General features: G+C 38.6%; 1 protein-coding gene across 1 annotated transcript in view; it reads right to left on the reverse strand.

Annotated features, from left to right (window-relative positions):
* The window catches only part of CDC40 (cell division cycle 40), a 40,667-nt gene extending 15,621 nt beyond the window's left edge, over positions 1-25,046 (reverse strand). Inside the window, exons 1-6 of the mRNA XM_080388174.1 lie at positions 24,628-25,046; positions 13,892-13,978; positions 12,199-12,328; positions 2,998-3,081; positions 879-1,018; positions 142-238 (exon numbers count right to left, since the gene is read on the reverse strand). Coding sequence (XP_080244300.1) covers positions 142-238; positions 879-1,018; positions 2,998-3,081; positions 12,199-12,328; positions 13,892-13,978; positions 24,628-24,930 — 841 coding nt within the window. The 5' untranslated portion in view covers positions 24,931-25,046. The remainder of the gene's footprint in view (positions 1-141; positions 239-878; positions 1,019-2,997; positions 3,082-12,198; positions 12,329-13,891; positions 13,979-24,627) is intronic.
* Positions 25,047-25,085: the final 39 nt, after the last annotated feature.

Genomic DNA, 25,085 nt, shown 5'->3' on the forward strand with positions numbered 1-25,085 from the left:
GAGCACTATTATCTCCAATACAGAAACATCAAGGTGCCTTAGCCAAACTGCTGAGGCTGTCTGCCATACTTACTAATTAACACAGCAGGCAAGAAAACACAGTGAGCAAGAAAATGAGAACAGGCAGGAAGATGCCATTACCATGTAATATAGTCTTCTCCTCTCCAGGTTTATCATCTTCCAGTTTTCCTCTCTTTTGCCTCTTAGCTGTTATTTCATCCAACTCTTTCTGTTCTTCCTGGAAAAATAAACCATGACCTTTTAAAAATTCTGCACTCAGAATCACATAACAAAATTCAGAACTGTACTATCATTTACTTACTATTAAGAACACATTTACTTGCTAAATGAGATTAGAAATATTTCTAAGCCTCAATAAAAAGAACACCTTTATCAAAACCAGAAGAGTTTGAAAAGCTATGTGCACTGAAAAGGATTAAACATTATCTTTTTATTCATAGACTACAGCTAAGCATCACTGACTGAACAAGAAGGATGTTTCTTGGATGAAGGGCTGGGGTTGGGTGTGTTATTGTTGGATTTTTTGTTTGGCTGTTTTTTTCTTGGTTTTTTTTTTTGTTTGCTTTTTTTTTAAAACAAGTTTTACTTTTGGTTCTTTTCAAGCTGCTTCTGTTTATAAACATCTTTTAATTACACACTACACACAGATAAAATGAATTTTATTTCCAAACAGTCTTGCAAATAATTGAATGCAGAATATTTGGAACACCTTATTCAGACATATCACCTGAAATGTGTCGGTCACCCTAAAGCATAGCATAGATCTGCTTGTACAAAATACTAGTGCAGCTGGATTTCTGTTAAAACCACTGCAATGTACTAATAATGTGTATCGATTGTGTTAAGGTAGTACTTACTTCTGATGGTTTGGCTACTTCTTTTTCATCAACATATTTTGCCCATGGTCCCAGAAACCCATCAATATTAGATGCATCATTCTCCTTGAATTTCTTCCTTTTTTCAATTTTCCTTTGTCCTGTTTCAAACACTGTTAAACCTGAAGAAGAAAACAACACACTGCCTAGCTGCTAACACAGAATACATCATAGGTCACATCATAGTCAGTTATAAGAAAAAAACACCACCACCACTCCTTTCAATACACACAGCAAAATGGAAAAAGCATTTGAGTAAAACTACCAAAGCATTGCTAACTTTTCTAACTATGAACACTGCTAACCATGTACAGCAACTAAGGAAACACTTAAAACTGTTTGTTAAAGAATATTTAACCATGCACGTAACCACGCATTTTTAACAGTAGGTCTGCAGACTGTAAGAGTACATCAGTTTTCATACTTCAAATAGTGCAGTGTGTTTGAATAGTAGTCTCCTAACAATGGCTTCTGATGCCCCTCACCCCTCTTGGTTTCAAAAAAAACCCCAAAACCCTAACCACAACTGTGTATTTTAATTTAGTAAACATTAATAGAACCATAGAACAGTTTGGGCTGGAAGGGACCTCTAAAGGTCGTCTAGTCCACCCCCCCTGCAATGAGCAGGGGCATCTTCAACCAGATCAGGTTGCTCAGAGCCCCGTCCAACCTGGCCTTGAATGTTTCCAGGGATGGGGCATCTACCACCTCACTCGGCAACCTGTCCCAGTGTTCCACCACTCTCACTGTTAAAACTCTCTGCCTTACGCCTACTCTGAATCTACCCTCTTTTAGCTTAAAACCATTACCCCTTGTCCTATTGCTACAGGCCCTAATAAAAAAATCTGTCCCCATTGACATGGTCATCTGCCTCCAACAACTATCTTGTTCTTTCATATAAATACTAGCTTTTCACAAATGCTGTGTCCTCAGAATTCCATTTGTGAAAACCATTAAACAATATAAATATGGGAGGAAAAAAATTTAAAGTTAAAAGTTGTAGTGACTTAAAGTTTTTCAAAAAATTGTATATACGATTATGTGCAATTTTCAAGTAATATTCTCCTACAGCATCAGTAATACTCATCTGGTGCAAAGGAGCCAAAAAGAGCTTTGTATCAAACAAGGGGAAACAGGCAATGTGAAAATTGAAGTAACGATCATATGAAGGAATTATACATTAATCAAGAGTTTTCTTAAAATAAATTACTAAAATTCCATTATGAAAAGTTGGTTTTTAATTTTTGAAATTATTTAATCTTAGCTATTTCTGACTAATGTCTGTAGTTGCTATACCAAAATAAGTGTTTTCCTCATCTTACTTTGGATGGAAAGAGTTAAATAACCTTGGATATATTCCACGGAAGAGGACACAAATAATGGAACCTTGTTTACATATGCAAATAAGATGTCAGAAAAAGAAAAGGACATGCATAACCATAAAGTTTACACAGGTACATTCTTCCAATGCAAATGAGTAACTTTGAGTGTTAAATACCTTGTATCAGAGTATTAATTAAAAACCCCATGCCCCTGGTAGTCAGTCCTCCCAATGGCACCCTATGCCTTTACCATTTGGCAACCTTCCAATGTTTTTTCTTTTCCAAATAACCCAAACAGCTTAAATTGGCTAAGCAGAGATGACACGCAGCTCCCAACAGGAGTGCTAGAGGTTGCATACCGAGTGATCAGTTTACTACTGAGTAGCACAGTTAAGACGATTAGCTCAACCTACAGGTATCCTAATGCAGACATATGACAATTTTGTCTAAGACAATTCAAGAGGACCAAAAAGCTGTTTCAAATACACAGATAAATTCTATTCGTGCAATGGCATTTGTTAGGTTCCAACTGCTAATCCTGATATGAAATTTGACATAATAGCCTGAAATATTTGCTATTTCAAGAAAACAAACTACTCCATTATCTCTCTTCCCTCTTCGCATTCCGACTGCAACACATCTTTCTTTATTGTGTCTTTGGACATGGGTAAGTCTCTCATAATTGTTTCTTTTGCCAAAGCTATTTCATTACTTAGTAAAGAAGAAATGAAAACAGTCAGCCGTTGCAAGTAATTTATATGAGATCCTGAATTAATTACCTTGATTTTTTTCAGCTTCTTCTACAGAACCAATATATTTGGTAGCAACTTCAGGGTTATCTATAGAGGGATCTAATGCATAACCTAGAACAAGATGAGAAATAAAATACTGTTATTTCAAGCTTTTTACTTCTGTGTAACTTTTACTATGCTGCCCCCCCCCCCCCCGAAATTTCTTTCCCATTGGGCTCTCAAGGAGCTAGGGATGAGGAAGGGTTGATGCTTTGAAATCCTGTCCACTTTTCACTTGGCCTGAATATTAAGATTGCCACAAAGTATTACCACGAGGCCTTTGAGTATGCATTGCTGCAAGAATACTTATATTTGCACAAGACAGAGAACCAAATAATTATAATAGGCAACAGTTAACATAAAGACACAAAGGGAGGGTAGTCACAGAAAACAAAATCACAGAATCTTTCTGGTGGGAAGAGACCGCAGAAGGCCCCTGCTCCAAGCAAGATCAACACTGAATCTGGACCAGTTTGCTGTAATGCAAACAATTTGAATTTGACACGCCATAGCAACCTCTTCTTGTTGTAACATGGCATAAGGGAAAGACTAGCTCAAAAATCTTGTGTCAGGGACGTGATTTTAAACAGATGCTGCTTTAGTTCAGGGCACTGGTTCCTTGGTTTGCAAAATAAGTCACACTGAAACCAGTCTGCTGCTGCTGCTGCACACAGTGAGCCCTCCAGCTTCAGCAGCAGCCTCTGGCCCCACAGCCCCCTGCCCTGCCCACTACCTCTGCTGGGTCAGAGAGCTCATCTCTGGTAACCCTGGGCATGGCAGCAGCTGGAAGGAAGGGGACAAAATGAAAACAAATGAAGTTTTCTAGGGCTTTGTGCATATTCTGTCTCTCCCAGCAAAAATTATTTCATCCTCCTCCTGCCAGAGTTGGGACAGCTTGTTCCTTCAACTTGAAAGCAGTTGCTTTAACTAACGTGAATGGTATCAGAAGCAGCAGCAATGGCCTTTAATTTTTAAAAGAATTAAGTATTCACATCTTCATCTCCTGATTACAGCTATTGAATCTTGTTAAAAAAAAGAAGCCCCAAACTGCTGCATTTGCTCCTATAAATAATTTATAAAATGTACCAGCGTTTCACAGATATTCAGGGTATTTACAATTTTTTTATACTGAGGTTCTCATCTTAATATGCATATCTTACAGTTTTTCCTCCATTTCTCCTGAAGTGGATGGCATGATCTTATGAGAATAAAATAGACAAATTCATGTAGTTTCCAAGGAACAGATGCGCTGAACAGCTACTGACCACCGTGGCTTTTTTTTTTTTGGGAAAGACTGCACCCTGGTGGACATACCACCGATTTTTATTAAGTATTATTCAAGTGACAAAATGTCCCTTGAGGACCCAATGAGAATTTCTCCATATTGGGAAGGAAAAGAAAAAAAATAGTAAAAAAAGCAATGAAGATGCACACACACAAAATCAAAGAAATCCTACAGCATACAATCTAATTATTCTATTTTGATCTTCTATCAAATTATTTTCTATCTAATTATTCTGTACTGATTCACAGAGACAATCATGAACAGTGGGAGATTACCCAGTCCATCACAGAAACCAATGGCCCATAAAAACACTTGGGTGCATACAAGCTGAGAACCTATCAACAGCATTCCAATAGCCAGAGGAGATCATCTCCCCAAACACTTCTGAGGAAAACTACTGTCCTAGAAGAAGGTCGAGTTCATTTCTTTTTAAATGCTGAAAAATATTACTGAAATTAGTAGAAAAGCCATTCCAAGAACACAGCAAGTGTTCACATACAAATGGAGCTATCCAGCTGCAGACCAGCTCTGGAGTTTCAAACCGTGTAAAGACCCTGTTGTGGAACAACATATGCCCAGACGCTCCATGAATGTGATACAGGGAGAGAAATGCGTACCAATGCCCTCTTATGAAATACACCTTCCTGCTATACCTAAACCAAACAACAAAAAAATTATTCTAGACTATTACTAGGATTTACTTCCATAGATAACCAAACTGAGCAGACACTGCAATTAGACTTTCAATAACAACTGCCTGCTTTTACTAAGCCACTATTTCAATGTTCTCTTCCAAGCTATAAGGTTTCTGTTAACAGAGAAAGATATTACTTTGGAATTATGTCAAAATCAATACAGTAGTTTACTTGTCCTCCAACTGTATTGACACAGTCTCTGGGACTCTATTTGCTTGATGCTTGTAAAAGAGGGACAGTATTCTAATGAATAGGGCCCCTGGGCCAAGCACAGCTTCCCGTGGAAGTGGAGACTTCTTATAGCTGGGTTGAATTTGGTCCAGCATCATTCTCATAGAAAAGCTCTGAACAATTTCTACTTTCTAGTGGATATATGAAAGAGAATCTTTTCTTTCTGGCTGGGACTCCTAAATGCAGCTGCAAAAGACAGCTTGCTTTTATCCGACTCAGCTGGTATGCCATATAATGTGCCCTGACTTCTGCGTCTCCTTCAGTTTTATTTAGAAGGTAGGTATTTAATGCCACGTTTTAGCAAGGAAAGGTACAATTCCACCTACATCCATAATTTCAGTGCACCTGAAAATGGCTGTTTAAATAACCACTTTGATGTGTACTCCAGAAAGAGAGCCAATTAAAGTATGTTTACACTGTGCTGTGCATTGCAGCATACAGAGACCCAAGGTAGCTCAGATAGGCAGGAAAATACAGCTAGGCTAACCTGTTCTGACCACACCGGCCTCTCCACAGAATCAAAGTAATCAGAGAATAAACTGCCTACAATTGTAATAGTGACTGTCGGTGTTGCATGTAACAGGAGTAGCTGAGAAAAAAAATCAGGATTGTTATTGCTAAGTCAGAATCATTTTAAGCTCTTAAAATATCAGTCTTACTGATGAAGTAATCCTGTTATAACCAAGTTCCTGAATACTCAAAGAGCTTTGAGATTCATGGACAGAAGACTGTTTATTAAAAAGGACATTAATATCTTGTGAAGGAGAGATTTTAAAATACTAACTGCTGCACAAATGAAGCAGTCCACTTACAGAATGAGTGGTGATGCTGAATAGCTATGAAATTATTTTCCCACCATACTCGTGAAAAGTTTGTGTGCAGCATGTAAAAAATAATCCATAATTCTGCTTCACACTGAAAAGTTATATAAGCCCATGTAATTAAGGAGAGTATATTCCCCCCCCCTTTTTTTTAAACAATGCTCAGAAGGGAATTTTCAAGAAAAGAGACTGCTTCTGCTGAGGGTACAACACAGAAGAATAAACAAGTGCTTGTATTTTAGGACTTCCTAGGTTTTTTAGCCATGCTCCAAGGACTACAACATGGAACTATATAAGCTCATTAAGCTTTTGGCCATTTACATCACAAAGGCTTGTGAAGAGAAATTTGTTTTTCTAGAGAGAAAGCCTTCTCTTTAATAGCTGAAATTATATAAGAAGATTGCCTTACATCAGTGGATCCAAAATAGGGTAGATTATCTACAACTGCAGATGCAAAACTGGTTACCAAGTAAAAAAAGGTCAGATTCTCACAGAGTAATTATTAATGGCTTTCCATCAAACTGGGAGGGGATCTTATAAAAAATTATATAATGGCCTGTCTGAATCGATTTTTTCAGTATTTTTATAGATTGTGCCATCAGCAAAGGATCGCATGTAAAACCTGCAGCTGACACCAAGTGAACTACTTCACTTCAGCAATGGCATACTCAGTAAAAAAAAAAAAGGAAGAAAAAAAGAAAATAACTGATTAGGTACAGGGGAAAAAAAAAATACAGGCTGCAACGGTAGTGGTGTTGATACACTTAAGTCTACCTCACACCAATTAAAAAAAAAAAGAAATCTGAGAGTCATTGCAAAGGAAAAAAATATATAAAACATGGAACAGGAGTTTTAAGCAATGTTTTTTAAAGAAAAATGTAGATAAAAATTGAGGGCAACAACAATGCTAAGATGTTGCGAGTGAAGGAAAGGCCTAGAAAAGGCTGAAGAAACATGCTTTTCAATCTGAAGAGAGATGAAGGACAGATGGCAAAAAACTGACAGACCAAAGGTAGTTTCAACATGTAAAACATTAGAGACAACAATGACCCATGACTTGATAGGGCTGCTGAACAGAAAATGAGAAATAGTTTAAATCTGCAGCACAGAAGGTTCAGGGTGGTATCAATAAAATCTCAACTATTACACTTGTGAAAAAACTACAAATATAATATTTATGTAGATTTTAAAGCCATGCAAAATAGTATAAAAATAGGAATGTTCGTGAAGCAATTCTGACTCAAGAGATCTGACTATATCACTGGTTTCAAGCTGTTGTCTGTGGATACAGAACCCGAATATCCCCTGACTCCTTCTGGGGAGTCTGAAAGTCAAAAGAAGCAGGAACAAAATGACAGTTTAAGAATGCAGTCTCTAGGAGAAAAAACAAAAAAAAAAACAACCAAACAAACAAAAAAGAGAATGACTAGAGCAGTCAAAGATTTGGCCATTATATCCCTGAACTACAATGTTTGTATAATAAAGAATGAGGACAGCAGCAGATACCTGACTACTTCCACATGCTGGTATGACAGAAATATTCCTGATAAAGAAGCTGAGGTCTGGTTGATTGAGCAGTGCAGGAAACTTGATTTAAAGACGTTTTTTCTAAGGATACACATTTTAACAATGACCATAGCGCAGTATAAATCAGCACTGGTGAGGAAGCAAAGCAAGCTGTAAAAAACATTTACTACAACGAACTCAATCTTACATCAGGAGGGCTGTATTAAGTAAAGATTTTAAAAAGGAACAGCAAGTGAGCACCAAAGGGTAAAGCCTTTTCCAAATGCAGGGCCACTTCAAAGACACCATGTAGGAGAAAAAGAACTAATGCCTGCCAGCTATTAAAAGACTACTTTAAAGAGACCAGAAGGAAGTGAGCACAGCTGAACAGTATGTAAAGAGAAACCATTAGAAATAAGGAACTATTCTTCAAAGAGCTGAAGTTGCATCCAAATGCGAAAAATACAAAGAACCAAACCCTAGCAGACAAAGTAAATGCTACAGTAAGGCAGCCCCAACCCTCCCCACCCCAAAGTGTGAAGCAAATCGCAGAAGGCATAAAAACTAACACTTTCCTTTGTCAAAAACTGCAGGGGCAGAAAGCATACCAGACAGCATGTAGGCCAACAGATGATCAAGGAATGAAAAGAGAGCATGAGTGAGGTTTTTTAAACACATGTTCATTATGGAGGACCTTGGGTAAGCTCCTGTACCCAAGGTAACATGACAAAACATCTTCCTCAAAGTAAAATGTCAGGAGACTGAAGAGTCAAATAAGTGGTAACAAAACACCAGGACCAGAAGGCAGTCATCCAAGAGACCTAAAGCCGAACCGCAGCGCAAAAATTCTCGACTAATATCACCTCAATATGACAGAAATTGAATGTTTTGAATATGATGCCAACTCTCAAAAAACGCTTCAGAGGAGATGTGGGGAACTACAGATCAATCAGCCAGACATTGTATAGTTAGAAGTTTCAAGTGGTAGAAACCAGAATAAAAAAACCCCACATGAGTAGGCACTCGGATGAGCACTATATATTGCAGCAGAGCAGACAACACAGCCTTGTGTACAGGTAAATGAAAATGACAAAACCTCCAGACTATTTCTGAGGTGACAATCACGTGAATGAGCAAAGCTTGCTTGATGTTAGATATCTATATGAAACTGAGTTAGACTGATTACAGGGTACCTCAAAGACACTTAAAAAAACCCACAGGTCTTTTATATGGTCAATTGATTAAAAGTTACTAAACCACTGGTGAGAATAAATGGCTGGCTTCTATGGCACAGGAAAGTTGCTGCTGGATCCATGCTCAGGCCCCTGCTATTCAACATATTGATAAACAACCTGAAAAAAGGGAGCAAGTAGCTTTTTCCAAAGTTACTCAAAGTCATAGAGAAAAATCCAATGTTAAGAATTCTTAGAAACAGAAGGGAAAAAGCCTTTCGCATTATTAAGCCACAGAACAAATTCACAGTGAGATTACATGTTAAACACTGCACAGCTTTGCTGTTCATCTCAGGAATGACACACTGGAACTAGCAGAGACATAGAAGAAGAATAAGCACAGCCATAGGCATGGAAAGGCTGCAACAGAGGAACAGTAAGATTGACCAGATCTTTTCAGGTGGAAATAAAGCAGACTGAAATGAAGTTATGGACAAGATCTATAAAAAAGGAATGACACAGAAACGGTGAATAAAAAATGACTGCTCGTTGGGTCTTCCAACAAAAGAGACTAGGGTGTATCAAGCCAAACGAGAAGGCTGTTAAGTTTCCCACGTTCAAAACAGAGGTACTTCCTCACACAAGCTGCTGCTAAGCTGTAGAACAGCCTGAAATAGGTTACTACATACACAGAAAAATTATATGGGTTCAAGAAGCAGCTGGACAAATTTGTCAAAAACCAAAACCAAACAAAACCAACAAATTCACTGAAAATGAACAAATATAGAGACATTGCCCTTGGTTGAAAGACTGCATAGTGAAAAAAAGCATTCAGAGTATCACTGTTCCCCTTGCTTCTTTCTTCTACTCCTAACCAGGTACCCATTGCTGCCCACCTGTCTAATGGGATAAAGGGTTGGAAGGAGCCTCAGTCAATGACAGTATGGATGTTCTGAGCTATCCAAGCATCACAAGGAAATTTGACAGTAAATATTTACTGCAAGAGAAGTAGATGAGGAAAAGTGTGCCAAAAATACTAGGGTTTTGTTTGTGATTAATATATAGGTTTCTCACTAAATATGTATTAACTTTGAAGATTATATATAAAGCTTCACACACACCCCCTTTTTTTTTTTAAAGATCTGCAGCAGTTGAGCTGTTCTGGATACATGATCTCATTTATCACCCTCTCTGTCCTGTACCACACTCATCCTCCATTTATCGTCACTGCTTATCTACATGCTAGCCACTGCAGATTTGTTTGAGACCTCCTGCCTTAGTACAATGGTGCTGAACAGACTAACAGAGGCCAGAGGTCTCAAGATCTGCAGCTTTTAATTAAGAGGTTTACCCTTCGTTCTTCCAATATGCTACGACTTAGTCATCAAAAACATGTATGACACAGATTTATGCCTAGCAATTATACTTGTGTTTTCATACTTGGTCTTTTCAGAGACAATATCTATTACCTCCTTCCAGATAGGAAAGAGAATATTGAATTTTTTAATAGACAACTTTTTGATAACTTAGAGGAGTGCTATTTTTAATAGACCTTCTAGTGAGCCAGGACATCGTGCTCATTTACTGCATCTTCTAGCTTGAACTTCAGCTTCTCAGTGCTTGTTCTTGTAGTTTACATTGTCTATATCTCAGCCTTTTCATAGCTCCATTTTCACCATACACAGATTACTATCTATTGAACATTTCTAGAAAGCTGAATATGACAGTTGCACAGTTGCCAATGTTATCAGTCTTTGAAACATATTTTTATACTCACTTGTAATACAGCTTTCAAGGCAGTTGCTGTACGCTGATGATATAAAGCAACAGCAGAAACTTTGAGTAGACTTAGTAGTTCTACCTTCCCCCAAACTACACTTCACAAACAAAAAACCCCAAACGCTCTATGCCTATAAACCCTTTTTTCCAGTATCTGTTTTACACACCCACACAAAAATACACAACCCACATAACATGTAATTTCACAGAACAAAATCTAGTCAGTCCATTCAGATCCTGAATTGGCTCCTACCTGCATTGTCTGTCAAGTTCTAACATCAAAATTTCAGTGAAGTAAGCTGAAGTTATACTATGAAACCAGACATCCATTTCTTAATATTGGCATTTTGTTTATATTCCACATCCTAACAACTCTGTGAAAAGTACCTATTCGCTAAAACTGTGTAAAAGAAAAAAACCCTGTCTTAAATACATTTAAGTCTTTACCATTTACAAGAAAACCTCTAATAAAACCCAAATACGAAGAGATCCTGAGGACATTATAGTCTCTGATTTTAGGTATTTTTTTCTTCCAGGTTTCACTGTAATACATGGCTCCCACAGATGTTAGCCATAAAGTCCCAACCTCATCCATCACAGAATGCAGTAAGTGAACTCATGCATGCATAAAGCCCTAATGGATTTAAGGGGATTCATGTGTAGGGAGGTGATTTTGAGGTATAACAGTTTGCAGGGAGTAGTATTTTGGATGTAAATATGAATACAGACAGATGCAAGTCTGTTACGCAAAGTTGAGCGTTGTGACACTAAGTTTACACAGGAAGATCAGAAGTTGCCTAATAGACTGAATATGAAGAATATAAAAGATACTTCATCTGAAAACAAAGATTCATATTTGCAAGACAAGCACTTGTAGTCAAGTTTAAAACAGAAATGAAAGCTTACAACAAAACACAGAAGAAAAATTAACCACTGTTATGTGTAAATACATGGCAGTTTTGTTCTTTCAAACATCCAAAAGAATGCTTAGAATCCATAGTCTTTCCACATTTTCCCTATTAAAAAAAGATAATCCATTTTTCTTACAATCCATAACAAGTCTATTTGAAACGCAAGCTTCTCCAAAACTCAAATGTTTCATTATTCAGATGCAACTATTTTAAGTGTAAAGGTTCTTCAAAAGAAGAAAGCAGCTACTATAATGACTACCAATATAGAGTTGTTTGGGTCTGTCTTTGCTAAGAATATTCTAGTAATATATTTCCACTTTCTTTGATTCCTGTTCATTCAGCTTGTATCTAGAGGCAACCACTCCAAAGAACCTGACAACTCAGTAAGGCTTCCTTTTGGTTTTGAGAGCTACCTTTAGTTAGAATCACATGAAAGAATCTATTTGCATAACAGATCTACAGTTATTTGTCATATTTCAAGTGTGAAATTTTGATTTGTGTTTACTACACTGATGCAACTAATGGAAGGATTAATTAAGAGGGGTTTGGTAGGAGGTCATATGCTTGATTACACTTTCAAAGGGAATTACAAAATGAGATTTCCCAAATAAATACTATCATCTCCAATCATATGGATTCTCATTCAAAGACCTTTCCCCATTTTAATAAGTCTGTTAAAAAGCAATTTAGAGAACTTGTAGTCCTCTTAACTGTTCTATAGAGAACAATTTCTTTTGTCCAACCTGGGTATAATGAAGGTGGAAGTGAATTCCACTGTTAAGGACTTACCATAGGTTGCAAATGTTCTTCTTTGTTGTTCAAACATGAAATCATTGATGTGAGCTGGTTCTGCATATCCAGAAAGCATATTTCTAGGTGCAGCCATTTGTTGAGTCCTAAACGGGTTTTCAGGTCCAAACTACACCAACGTCAAAAGAAAGTATATCAGAATTACTAATTTCGTGTGCATGTACTTTTTCGGGAAAAAGCACAGGAAAATAAAGATTTGTCTTTCAAATATTGTAACGCAAAATCACTTAACTTTATAGTTCTTTATGACTACTGAATACGCTTCTTGGTCTGCTATTTTACACAGTAATCGCTTACACAGTTGCTTTGAACAGCTTGTTTTCAAGACTGAACTTTCTAGTCTGTATTACTGGTACAGAGGACAAATCAATACCTAGTTGACACAAAACACTGCCATTCAATAAGTGATCAGTTTAAGCATTCAGAAGACAAAACCACAGCATACTGTCCCTTGTAAGTGAGAGATATCCAGTAAGCAGTATCAGGTCCTACTAAACTTGTGTACTTAGTATGGAAATTACACTGCCAACAATACCTGCTTGCATTTAAAAAGCAACTGGGGACTTGCTGTATTATTCCAGGAAACAAAGTTATGAAACCCTGCCTTGCTTTTCTTCTTGCAAGATGACAAATGCCAATATTCCTGACCATACCATGGTTAGGGAAAAGGACAGTGAATATAAAAAAATGCAATACACCGAGACTAATATCAAACTAAATTTAATTGTAACCCCTGTGGCCTATCAGCCATATTTGGAGACACCTGAGACTATCCTGTATTACACTTCCATAAGTAAAACACTTACACAAGGTAACACTGTACTAAGTCTAAATCAGTATTTTTGCTGACACACTTCATGGCTTTGGTATGTTGCAAAATGCAAGCCTGCTATGAAAAGGCCAATTTATGTGGTTCCACAAAACATTTTCTACGCATAAAGCACAACTAATGTAGAAATTTCAGACTGATGCAGCCTTTGCCTAACTACAGTGCTGCCCCGGTCTAACAGAGGATAAACGGCACAAAGAAGTTAAATACTGAAAAAAGTTAGAAGTCTGAACAGCTATTTTTATCTTTCAGATAGCCTGTCAGTTATAATACAAAAGAAAGTGGTTCACATGGCACCAAGCAGTCCAAACTCAGCCTAAAACGTTTTTTCACTATATCCATTTAGCATAGGTTAAGTTATTAAAATACTTAACACTGATGTGAATAGTTATACTGAAAGTACTGGGATATAAATTTTGAATCTTCCTCTTAAAAGTCATATCTCTGGAAGACTTACAACTGTTCATTTTGGTCTAAAGTAGCACAATGAGTAAATAGCAAAAATGTGAAAATGGTAAGAGACTACTTTAATTCAGTTCATGTTTTACTCAACATCTTTATAATGCTATTTTCCTAGCTTGATTTTTAATTTCCGTAGCTATAATTCTGATAAATGCTTTAAGATTCTTCTTAGAGTAACTTTATGCAGAACGTTAAAATTCAAGCATTAAAAATACCAACACACCTGTGTGGAATCTTTTTTCAGTTTGCCCAAACTAGATTCCAAAATACAGCAAGCTTCCAAAGAAGATATGCCTTATATGAATTTCATATGAGATTTACAGAACCTCTGCCCTTTAAGCCAAAGGCATTCCTGCTTTAAAGATGAGATTTGTTTCTTACCTCAGGTGCAAACATGGTTTCATAAGTGGGATTATATTGAACTTCCTTGATAGCAGGATCAAGATGGACTCCTGTTTCCACATCTTCCTGAAATAAAACAGACATATTGATAAACAAATTTTCATATACAGGCTTCTAAAAATATGACATTATCCCATTTCAGACCAAATTACAGCTGTAGCTCAAGTTGACACTTTCAGCACTATGAATGGAGAAAAGTAGCTTGGCCAAAGTTTCTATTTTAAAAAATGCAAAACCAATGTCACGGCCTCACTAAAACATTCATCTAAGATATGTACAGAATTTTGCCTGTTTTATTTGGGTTTTTTGATTTACTTTTTTAAAAGACTTTATGTGCATATTTTAAAAAAGTAGCAAGATTGGAGGCAAGCTTTTTTTTCTGAGGATGTTTGAAAACTAAACCTTGTCACGAAGCGCCAACTACAATGGTCACCAGTTTAATACAAAAAGTGTGAAAACTAGAGTTCTACAAAAGGTAGAAGGCAGAACTCACAAGTAACTCTTTCGTAATATAGTTAGGGGAGAAATATTACACATCAGTGCAAACATACACATAACAATGAGTTTCAGAGAATCTAATGATCCCTTATCTCCACGTTTTTACCAAAAAGTGTAATTCAGCTTTAGCATCTCAAACAAACTCAATCTTGCTTTGCGTTACAGTGTCTTGAAAGAGCAAAATGGCATGTACTTTATTTATGTAATATTGTTAGCTATTCTCTGACATACCATGCCCAGGAGCTTTTTTCCTCCCCATTTCAACAGCAGGTCAATTACAAAAAAAAAAAAAAAAAATGCCTAGGCATGCAACTTAAAAAGTTTTAAAACCTGGTTTTCTAGAACACAGAAAAGAAAAAACAGTACCTAAAGATCTTTGGCTTGTTACCTGATTATATTTGGGTAAAACTGTTAAAAAAATTAAAAAAAAACGTTGTTTGTTTGTTTTTTCAAAAACAATATCAGCAACCCCATCAACTGTTTTTCTAAGACCACTGTCTTAGTAGAATTGTTAAGTCCAGATAGAAGGCTTTACTTTCACTGTGTATCAATTATTTTAACAGGCAGGTCCAGCTACTGCACTGCTCTTGTTTGAGCCCCTAGCACCGCCAATTCTTGGACTGACCTCATTTCTCTCATCACACGACCTTTTCAATTCACTGGGCTTGGATGACAGTGGCTACTGGTACAGTCACAGCCCTGACTTTCATACACTATGAACTCGCTTAGAAACAGCACAGCAGGCCTAATCCAGTCACTCTGCAACAAAAACAAGACTCCCCCATTCCCAGCTAGAATAGAGGCATTAACCCGTATTATCTACACATTTACATTTCCTTTCACAGCTCCCTGATCTGAGGACATTTTCCACAGACAACTGTTTCAAGTCAAATCATATAGCTTGCTCTGCCACTAGACTTCATATCTTATCCACCAACCTTATAATTTGAGGAAATAGAAATTAGTATAATTGATAATATGGCAAAATTCATCTGACTGACTATCAGTGACATTTAAACAGTTATCAGCTTGCTTGAAATTAAGACACAGGTATTTCTCCTGCTCTTTAAACTGCAAAAGTGAGAAAAACCCAGTTTTGAAAAAATTCCAAGAATTTTTCAGTTCTGCTATTTTTTTTCTCCCTATTAAGTCCTATTATATGCTGCTTGGTAATTGAGAAAAGAAACAGATTGTGCCACAAAAGCTGATCCTCTGCTGGACAATTATAGCAATTCTGGTTCTACTTTGCTGCTGGTGGAACAGTGCTGAGTCACTTGGAAGCCACACAATATGTTCACTCCTCGACCACCACAGGCAAAATCTTTCTGTGTGAAAACCACCGAGCCTTGAAATTGAAGCACGTGTTACATTTATCAGAGCTACACTCCTGAAGACCTTCAGCCTTATTCATGATTTCATATATTTGGGTATCAAATTATGATCTGTTAATATGCTGCTGAAGAAGATAATTATTGTCTTTTCACTATGCCATTTCATTATAAACTATACAATACTTTGAACATGTCCCAACTCCCCAGCTTACTTCCTCAGTATTTTAAAGAATCAAAATCTTGACATATTGACACAACATATTCTGAAATGTTAGCCTATGGCAAGAGTCCAAATTGCAGCAGACAAATTATCCTTTGGTCAACATCCGATAAATGCCATTTTGTACAGCAGTATGAGACTCTGGTAGGTAGCAGAAACACTAAATGTATGTTTTTACCTATTTTTACCCAGTCCATCAATCATATCACAAATTGGCAAGCTATCTGCATTGGGGCATACTGGTTGTTTTTTGGGTTTGTTTTGTTGAGTTTTTTTATGAGAGGAAAGAACTCAACAGCAACCTCTGCAATATGCTGAAGATCACTGGGTACAACTGCATGCATCACCAGAAGACCGTTTCAGCAGAACTCATCTAAGACCAAAAAAGCAAAAAAAGTAAATGTACGGATTGTATGACTCTGTCCCCTTATGTTGGCAACAGCCAGCCAATAGAACTTACCTGAATGCATTTTAGATGCATTTGCTATACCTACAGTGAACAGAGAAGGGATCACAGGAGCAGCAGTCTGGCAGAGCTGTGACTGAGATAAGGTAATCTAAGGGATCACGTCCCTCTGCTGTGCTGTAGTTTTTCCTTTGATCACACATGACATGTCTTGATTTATCTAAAAGCCTAAGGTGAACATTCATCATGTAGCTTATGTCCCAAGTGTGACACAAGCAGCACTGCGGGATGGAAGACTATCAGTAGCCACTCTGAAAGAGAAGGGCATCTGTGAATTGAATGATGGACTAAGCATTACCCTAGGTCACTTCCCAGTCACAAAGGCACAGGAATCATAAAAAGGGGGGTCAAGAAGCTGTCAATTTAAAAACGATACAGTGTTCTTCTGGAGAAAGCTAAAATTTCAGCTGTAGGACTGATAGAGAAGCAGCTTGTGTTTGCTGCAACTTGGAAACGATAAATATGGGCTTTATGGCATGCTGTAGTATCATTAAAGGTCATACACCCTATATAACTTGGAAAAAAGGATCAAGGTTTTAGGAAGTTATGTTTTACTGAATATGGTTTTCTTGGAAGACATAATACCATGGAATTGCAAACTTCAGCTCTACATGTCATCTCTGCTTTTCTCAGCCCTGGTAACAAGCACCCAACTGAAATACAGTGGCCACACTGGGCATCACATATCAGGTAAGATACATGCTGCTGAAAAGGGTCCAAAAGAGAAAATCAAGAACAATCAGAGAGCTAATATAATATGCTCTGTATAGAAAAATGGAACCATCTAATTCAGCCTAAAAAAAAGGCTGAGATTATACAACTCAGTAGAAATAAGGACAGCCAAACACTGAAATTGCTCAGTTCACAGATCCACTGAAACAGATTGGTTAAATGAGTGTCCGGACAGAAGCAGGTACCACTCTTGATGCAAGGCAAAAAAAGAAGCAGATGATATCTTAGCACCAAAATACTTGGTGAGTTGGTTGGGGTTTTTTGCTTGTTTTTTAAATAGATGTGATATCTACTTACTTGCAGCATCAGATTGATTTACAGTTTAGATATGATTTGATTAGATAAAAAAGTTCTTTGACACTTAAATGCTCTCCTTTTGCCTCTCTCATCCTACAAGACAGTATCACATTATCACAGGGAAGTGGCACTCAGGGCTGTACTCTGGAATATTAGCATTTCCTAAGTAATCTACCTTGAGACAGAAAGAAGCTTTTCAAGCTAAGTGTAGACAAGCAGGTGCTTCACTATAACTCCCCAGAGATCACAGAATATCTAGCTCCTACCAGGGTGTGCTCCTTCAGCCCTACCATAAAGGCCCTTCAGCCAGTTAAAAGTCAGCACAGGAAAGAGCACAGGAAATAGAAGGGATTTCAGACTATAAATACAGTAAATCAGATTAGCTTTCCTTCTTCTGACTCCTTAAATATGAACCAGTCCTGGTTTTCTTTGGAAAAACCCTACCTGAACGCCACAAACCAAAACTGTTATTAATGAAAAGTACTTGATTTATAAATGTAAAATAATTCAGTAATTAAAATCTGAAAAAAAGCTTGCTAGAAGTTTTTTTTATATATATATGCAAGACAAAACCATTTTTAAATAAAGCACAGGCCAAATCCCTGTAATAGGCATCAAGGCAAAGCCTTAAATAAAAGAAACAAGCTGCAGTATGGACTGCAACACTGGATGCTAATTCTGTTCCTTGAAAAGAATACAACATTGCTTATATTAAGGCAACTCATAATCCTTTTCATCCACAATATCTTAAAATTTCAGCCAAATTCTGTAAACCCCACTGTGCTAATATGTGGCTACCTGTAGGTTTAATGAGAGCCATTTATGCATTTAGAAGCAGAGTCTGACAGTTGAATCTCATGTGTTTGTCTAAACATGAAGTTTGTTAGAACAAACCAAAGGTCAGCATTTTCCATTATCGTATCATGCAAGTAAAGAGTCGTGGTGTCTATGTGGTGGTTTTTTTCTGGACATTTAGATAATAAGCCTACAATGTTCCCTTCTCCCCAGGTAAATTAATTACTGATTAGCCAAATAGCTAAAAAGGGCAGGCTGCTTTGCATAAGATTTAATTAGTTTTAATTATCCATTAAATTAAAATGTGGTAAATTAAGACCCCATCCCGTGAGTCACAGAGGCTTAAGCAATTTGTCAGTTACCAATTCTTGCATAAAGCACTTGGGCTGTCAAATACAGAGTATTGTCTCATTCTAAAGATTTTCAGATTTATTACCATGAGTTAAATGGCATTTACAATGAAGTCACAACATTAAGATTTGGTTGTTATCAGCTTTTAGTCATTCTACCCATTTATACACTCTTAAAAGTAAATGTCCATCCCACTAACTTTAATAAAATAAAAATAAACTACCAAGAAAAGCATCTGTTAAATGCTTTTTGTGTAACCAGGCTAGATTCCCAGCATCTTGTAGGATGACAACTTCTAAACATCTATATAAGATATTTTGTGCCAAAGAAAGCAGGAACCCCCACCATATTAAAATAAGCCAAAACATTCCTAATAAATGAGACCTCCTGAGTCACTAATCCCCACTCACATCACCGCTACAGACTGGTCACACACTGACTTTCTATCTTTCCTCTCTCCATAGCTGGGAAGGCATCGGGTTTTCAAGAACATTAAGAAATATGACTGAGGTCTATTTCTTCCCCTGAAGTAATATTTTTCTGGATACCTGCATAGTGCCAAAGGTAAACTAGATTCAACATAGCAGACCCAAGACTTCCAACCCCTTCCCACATTAAAAGCAACACAAACCATCCAGCTCCTGCACTGGGCCAGGCCAGCCTAGTTGATTTCAATCCAATAGTTGAGTATCCTCTCCTCAAAACCACTGAACTAGACATTGTAGACAAATACTGTAAAATCTGCTCCCATCCAAGTCTCACCCTGAACTGACGGAGATCAAACAGTAAATGTTCTCTCCAAAAGCAAAAGATGCAACATTTCCTGTGAAAGTGATTTCTTCAGAATGTGCAATTTCCTGAATTTCCTTCAGCATTTTTAATTCAATAGCGAAGGTAAATACTTTGTGAGCAATCCTAAGAGTGATTTTTTTTCATATCAACAGAAGCCATAGGAAAATTAATTGCAATTGATTTTGGCAACATCTAGCAGAATATAACTTAGAAAGAATTCTAAACTAAGAGGCTTAGAGTGAAACCACTATTGTTGGAGGACTTCAAACACATGCTGGCCTCTACTTTCAAAGTAAAGCCAGCATTACTAAAACACTGAACAAACATTCATAATGCACTGGTGTTAAGGACCAAGTAAACTGAGTGTCTGTATTTGACTTTTTCAGTTTATGTTCTTAAGTAGCCTAGTTCACTCCACACATAAAAGCCACCGCTAACAAACACACCTTACTTAGCCAGTTTCTGAATAGCTAATTACAAAGGAGCTCTAGATCATCAGACTTCCATTATTAAATATATTCTGGGTTTCTTCTCACTGCATTAGCCACAGTTAATCAGTTCACAAAACAGACTTGTTTAAGAGTGTAAGAGATAGAAGAGACTGCCTAGCCCAGTACCACAGGCACTGCCATGCTGGGGAGGAGATCTCTATGACCAATCCATACCTAGTGCCTCAGGTTCTCCATAGGTTCACACCCCAAAATAACCACAGTCAACAACTGTCCTGGAGCTACCCATCCTGCAGCAAGATGCTCTTACAGAGCAGAAAGGCCTAAGGCTTACTCCAGGTGGGCTCTATTTCTTCTTAAAGCAGGCTGGAGCAACAGATAAGAGCCCCTCCCTGCACGAGGTCTGACTAGGAGCAAAAAGCACTGGTGTTCCTGTATGGGAGGGAAGAAGGGAGATAACCCTCCCTTTCTCTGGAAGCCACATGTATAGCTCATAGGAAACATTATAGAGGCAAAAGGGTTGTAACTACTATTGATTTTAACTACCTTAAATCTCACCATGAAGCTGATTAAGGCAAAAACATCCATAGAAAACCAGTATCAAAGCACCAGGATGGTGTGGGCTTAGCCAGTGCAGTTACCAGAGTCAGCTGGGATGGGCAAGTTATGCTTCACAAAGATCTGCTTCTGCCATGAGTAGATGAACCTACTGTATCTTAACGATAAAAAAGAGAACAGGACTTTATTTTTTCATACAGAAAACACAACTACCAGCAGGAAGCTGAGAATACTCACATCTACGTCAACAAGTCAATGAATTGACAAATTCTTGCAGAATTCACAGGACCTGACTTTTCTCAGAATGAAAGTCCACTCACAATGGGATAAACAAGTACTGAACCTCCACTCTCATGGTGCAAGCATTGAGGACACCACAAAACTATTCCATATGTCCTGCCCCTCACAATGACCACTGCTGGAGGGAAGACATTTTCTCTGTTGGCAAGCAGGCTCCCTTCTCTTTGCAGAACAGCCTCTATCAACAACACTGTCCTGTTTACTTGCTAACTGATGATGTATTTGGAGTAAGAAAATACCTTTATTAACTCTCTCCACAAAAGAAAACATCGGCCTTACAATAACTTGACACCTAGGGGAGACTAAGAGCAGGGCAAGTGTACATGATACTACTTCTGCACTCTCCCAACAGCTAAATATTTTCAGGTCAGAAAACTTGTTGAGCTTGAAGCAATCTGTGTATTTTCTGACACCTCTTCTTTCAATGGATCTCTTCCAAGTACTTGTCCAGACTCTCCTTGTAACAGTGTAAACCTCTTGCATACACAATACTTATTGGCATGGGAACAGCCCTAATACATGTTGTGTGAAGAACTATATCCTTCTGTTTGTTTTGAACCCAACTCCTACTAGTTAGCTTATAGTTGCTGTACTGGAAGAAGCAGTAAGTATTCAACCCCCTCTCCATGCCATTTAACGATTTTTGTAGATCTCTGTCATTACTCTTCACCTCAGCCATCTCTTTTTCAGTTTTAGCCTTCTCAATAATCCTTCAACTGAAGCAGAACCCTTCTTCAGCCCTTCTGCCTTGCTTTTTGCAGCTATAATGTATCCTTTTCTGGATGAAGGGACTTGAAGTGCATACCTTCTTCCTCTGTTGCTAAAATCAGTAGAAACACGCACTTTCATCTAATTGGCTTTCCAATTTTAAATTAAAGTAGAAGTATTACTGGATTAAAGTAACCAATAATTATAACTCAATGTTATTTATTATGAGTAGTTTAACATGAAGATCAGCAAGAGGCCTTATTTTAACAAGCAGACTGTAACAAAAGTCATCCCCTCAAACTTTTAAAACACAGTTATAAATCATTAATACTGTTTCCAGTAACAGAAAAAAATATTTTCACCGAACTACATTTTTATATATCTATGATGTACTTTGAGGCAAGGACTCTGCAGATTTCTGTAGAATAAAGAAATACATCTTGGAGTAACATCTTAGGGCTACAGTTTATATGCTAATTTAAGTAACAACAGGAAAACCAAATGCTGTAGCTGAGTGTGCTAACAATTATGCCTTATTAATAAAGAGAGAGGAACATACTCCTCTTTAAAGTACACACAAGTCTAATGTCTGTGCAAGTTAAGAGGGCAAAATTCTGAATCAAAATGGGTACAGTGATTAGAACTAGGATGCAGAACACCAACCCGTTAAGATTTACATTCTCAACTGCCAAAAATGCACTTGTGTACAGCTGTCATTTATATTTATTGTATGACTAACCCTTCTAGCCTTCCTTCTTAGCACCATCTTTTCTTACCCATTCCTGGTCCCTTGTGTAATACATATCCATGCACTTAAGAATACTTGATCATTATTCATGTCAAAACAACATTTGCACAAGTGAAGTGATACCAATGAACTGTAACTCTGCTTTCCTCCTCAGTCAACTGGCTGTTTTTCCAGCTCCATACTTAAAAGAATTCTTGTGACCTACACTCAAACTTCATGTCTTTCACATTTGTTCAGCAAGTACTTTCCAATCCCAAAGAATCCAGGTGAATTCCTGAGGGGGTGACTGGCAAGCTTTCACTCCTGATTGGTGGGATGCTATCATTTTTAGACATGGAAGGTGTTGAGAGCATGTTGTCTATGAGACCAGCACTTCTTTCCTGAACCATGAAAGTCTGGAAAGAAAGCCTGACATCACTCTACAAGGAAACGATCTATTACTCCTCAAAGAAAGTTATGGTGCTAAAAGAAGCTCCATTATGCTGTGTATTCAGAAAGCCTCAGCTTGAAGGCATTGATTCTTTCATTTATATGCATCTCATCTATGATCTCAAATAAAAATGATAGACAACATTTTAATTGAACATCTTGATACTCAGAAACCTCACTTCCTTTTTATCTTGGTTAGCAGAACACCTGCGGCAGAGACGGTCCTAGTTGTACTGGTGGCTACCCCTTTCACGACAGAGCCTGATGAACAGTTTTGAATTGAACTGAATGTGTGACTGACACCTAACCCTTTCCTCCAGTGCTTGTTCCTACTCTGGCACTGGGCTTTTAACTGATTTAATTGTGCTGGCACAGCATTTGTGCAGCTGCACTGCAAACTGGATGGAGGAATGGATCCAAGGTCAAACAACTCCAATATAATTATTTATTTTTTAAAAAAATTCAGGTTGGTTCCCTGATGTCAGCCACCAAGCAACTGCATAAACCTTTGTGCTGGCATGGCAACTACTGCTACAGCCTTAAGAGTGGTAAAGAGCACAGCCAATGAATGCTACTTGCCACTTGCCATGACAATCAAGAGATATTACATATGTTAATTAGCATTCCTTTCAAAGCCTGTACAAGACAGTCTGCCGAAAGCTGCAATTTAAGGAGTATTTCTAAGACCAAGGGATAAGAAAATGCACATCAGTACATACGATATAACATACATATGCAAATATGATCAGTTGTGATAGCATATGAATTAACTAATGACAAATTAAAAGATTCTATCCACCTCTTTGTGACAAAGTAGGAAACTTTTCAGAACTGGAAGCAATACACTACTACAGTGACAGTCATCATGATGAGACACTTGTTTTTTTATTAGAAATCAGTTGCTTATACCAAAGTTCCAAAACTTTTCCCTCTTCCTTTTTCTGGAATCACAAAAGTGAACCAATATGATACTGAACTTGGAAAATTAAGGTTTCCCCAGGTGTCATGGTTTAACTCCAGCTGTTGACTAAGCACCACACAGCCACTTGCTCACTCCCCACCTCCCCAGATGGATGAGGAGTGGAATCAGGAAAAAAAGTAAAATTTGACAGTTGAGATAAGAACAATTTAATAACTGAAGTAAAATAAAAATATAATAATAACAACAATTATAATGAAAAGAAGGGAGATGGGGACAGGAATAAAATCCAAAGGGAAGGGGGTAAACCCCCTCAAACCAAGTGTAGAATACAATTGTTTACCACCTGCTGAGTTCCCAAGCATTGACTGGCAGGCCCCAGCCAACTCCTCCCAGTTGGTACACTGAGCATGACATTCTGTGGTATGGAATATCCCTTTGGCTAGTTTGAGGCAGCTGTCCTGGCTGTGTCCCCTCCCAATTTCTTGTGCCCCTCCAGCCGCCTTGTTGGCAGGGCCCGAGAAACTGAAGACTCAGTTTCCCTGCCACAACAGAAAACAGCAGAGTTATCAACATTATTTTTGCACCAAATCCAAACCACAGCACTGCACCTGCTACTAAGAAGAAAATTAACTCTATCCCTGCTTAAACCAGGGCACCAACAGAAACACTGAGCAGCTTTCAGGCAGCTCTTTAGAACAGCATTCAGCTGCATTCAGCCTATCAAGTATCGATTTCACCCCATCACTCGGGCAAACCACATAAAAAACCATGTAAAACTCGGGGGAACAGAAGACAAGAGCATCTAAATAACTCCAAGCAAGGGACGGGTTTGAGATGGAGATAATACGCTTTAGGAAGCTTAATCGCCACAGCGGGATCCACCGGCCGAGGTCCCGACACACGCCCGCCCTCCCCAGCTCCGTCCCAAACACCGCGGGGCAAGGCCAGGCCAGGCGGCGGCAACGGTCCCCCCGCCGGCCCCACACCCGCTCGCTTGCACCCCACTTCCCCGGCCCGGGGCAGCCTAAGGCTGTCTCCAACGCTAGACGCCGAGGGTGCGGCTACAGCAGCAGGCGGACACGGCGGGCCCCGGTCCCTCGGGGGCTGAGGGACACCTACCTTCACAGCTACTTCCGGGGCCGCGTCGACAGCCAGGGCCGGGGGGGCAGCGGGCGGCGCCCGGAGGTGCAGCACGGCGTCGCGGCTGGCGAGCACAGCAGCGCGCTGGGAGCCGCCCTCGGACTCGGGCTCCGAGTCAGGCTCCGAGTCGGAGCCGCCATAGGAGGCGAGCGCGGCGATAGCCGCCGACATCTTGGCGCGGGTGATGACGGGACGAGCAGGTCCTGGCAGTTCCGCGGAGTTCGCCGTGTCTCTTCCCCCGCAGAACGAGCGGGTGGGGCTGTACCTTAAAAGGTAGCTCATTAAAACGAAAATACGCTCTAAAGGATAAGTTATCGACTTATATGGGATATAAGGGTGTCTGAGGGGGTGGGTTATCTCCCTTTGCTGTTGTTGGTGCTTAACCTTTCAGGACTCCCGGGCAGAACTACAGGCTCCAGCATGCAACGCGGCCCGGG

Source organism: Falco punctatus (assembly GCF_963210335.1).
Source record: "Falco punctatus genome assembly, chromosome: 5".
NCBI classification, from domain to species: Eukaryota; Metazoa; Chordata; class Aves; order Falconiformes; family Falconidae; genus Falco; species Falco punctatus.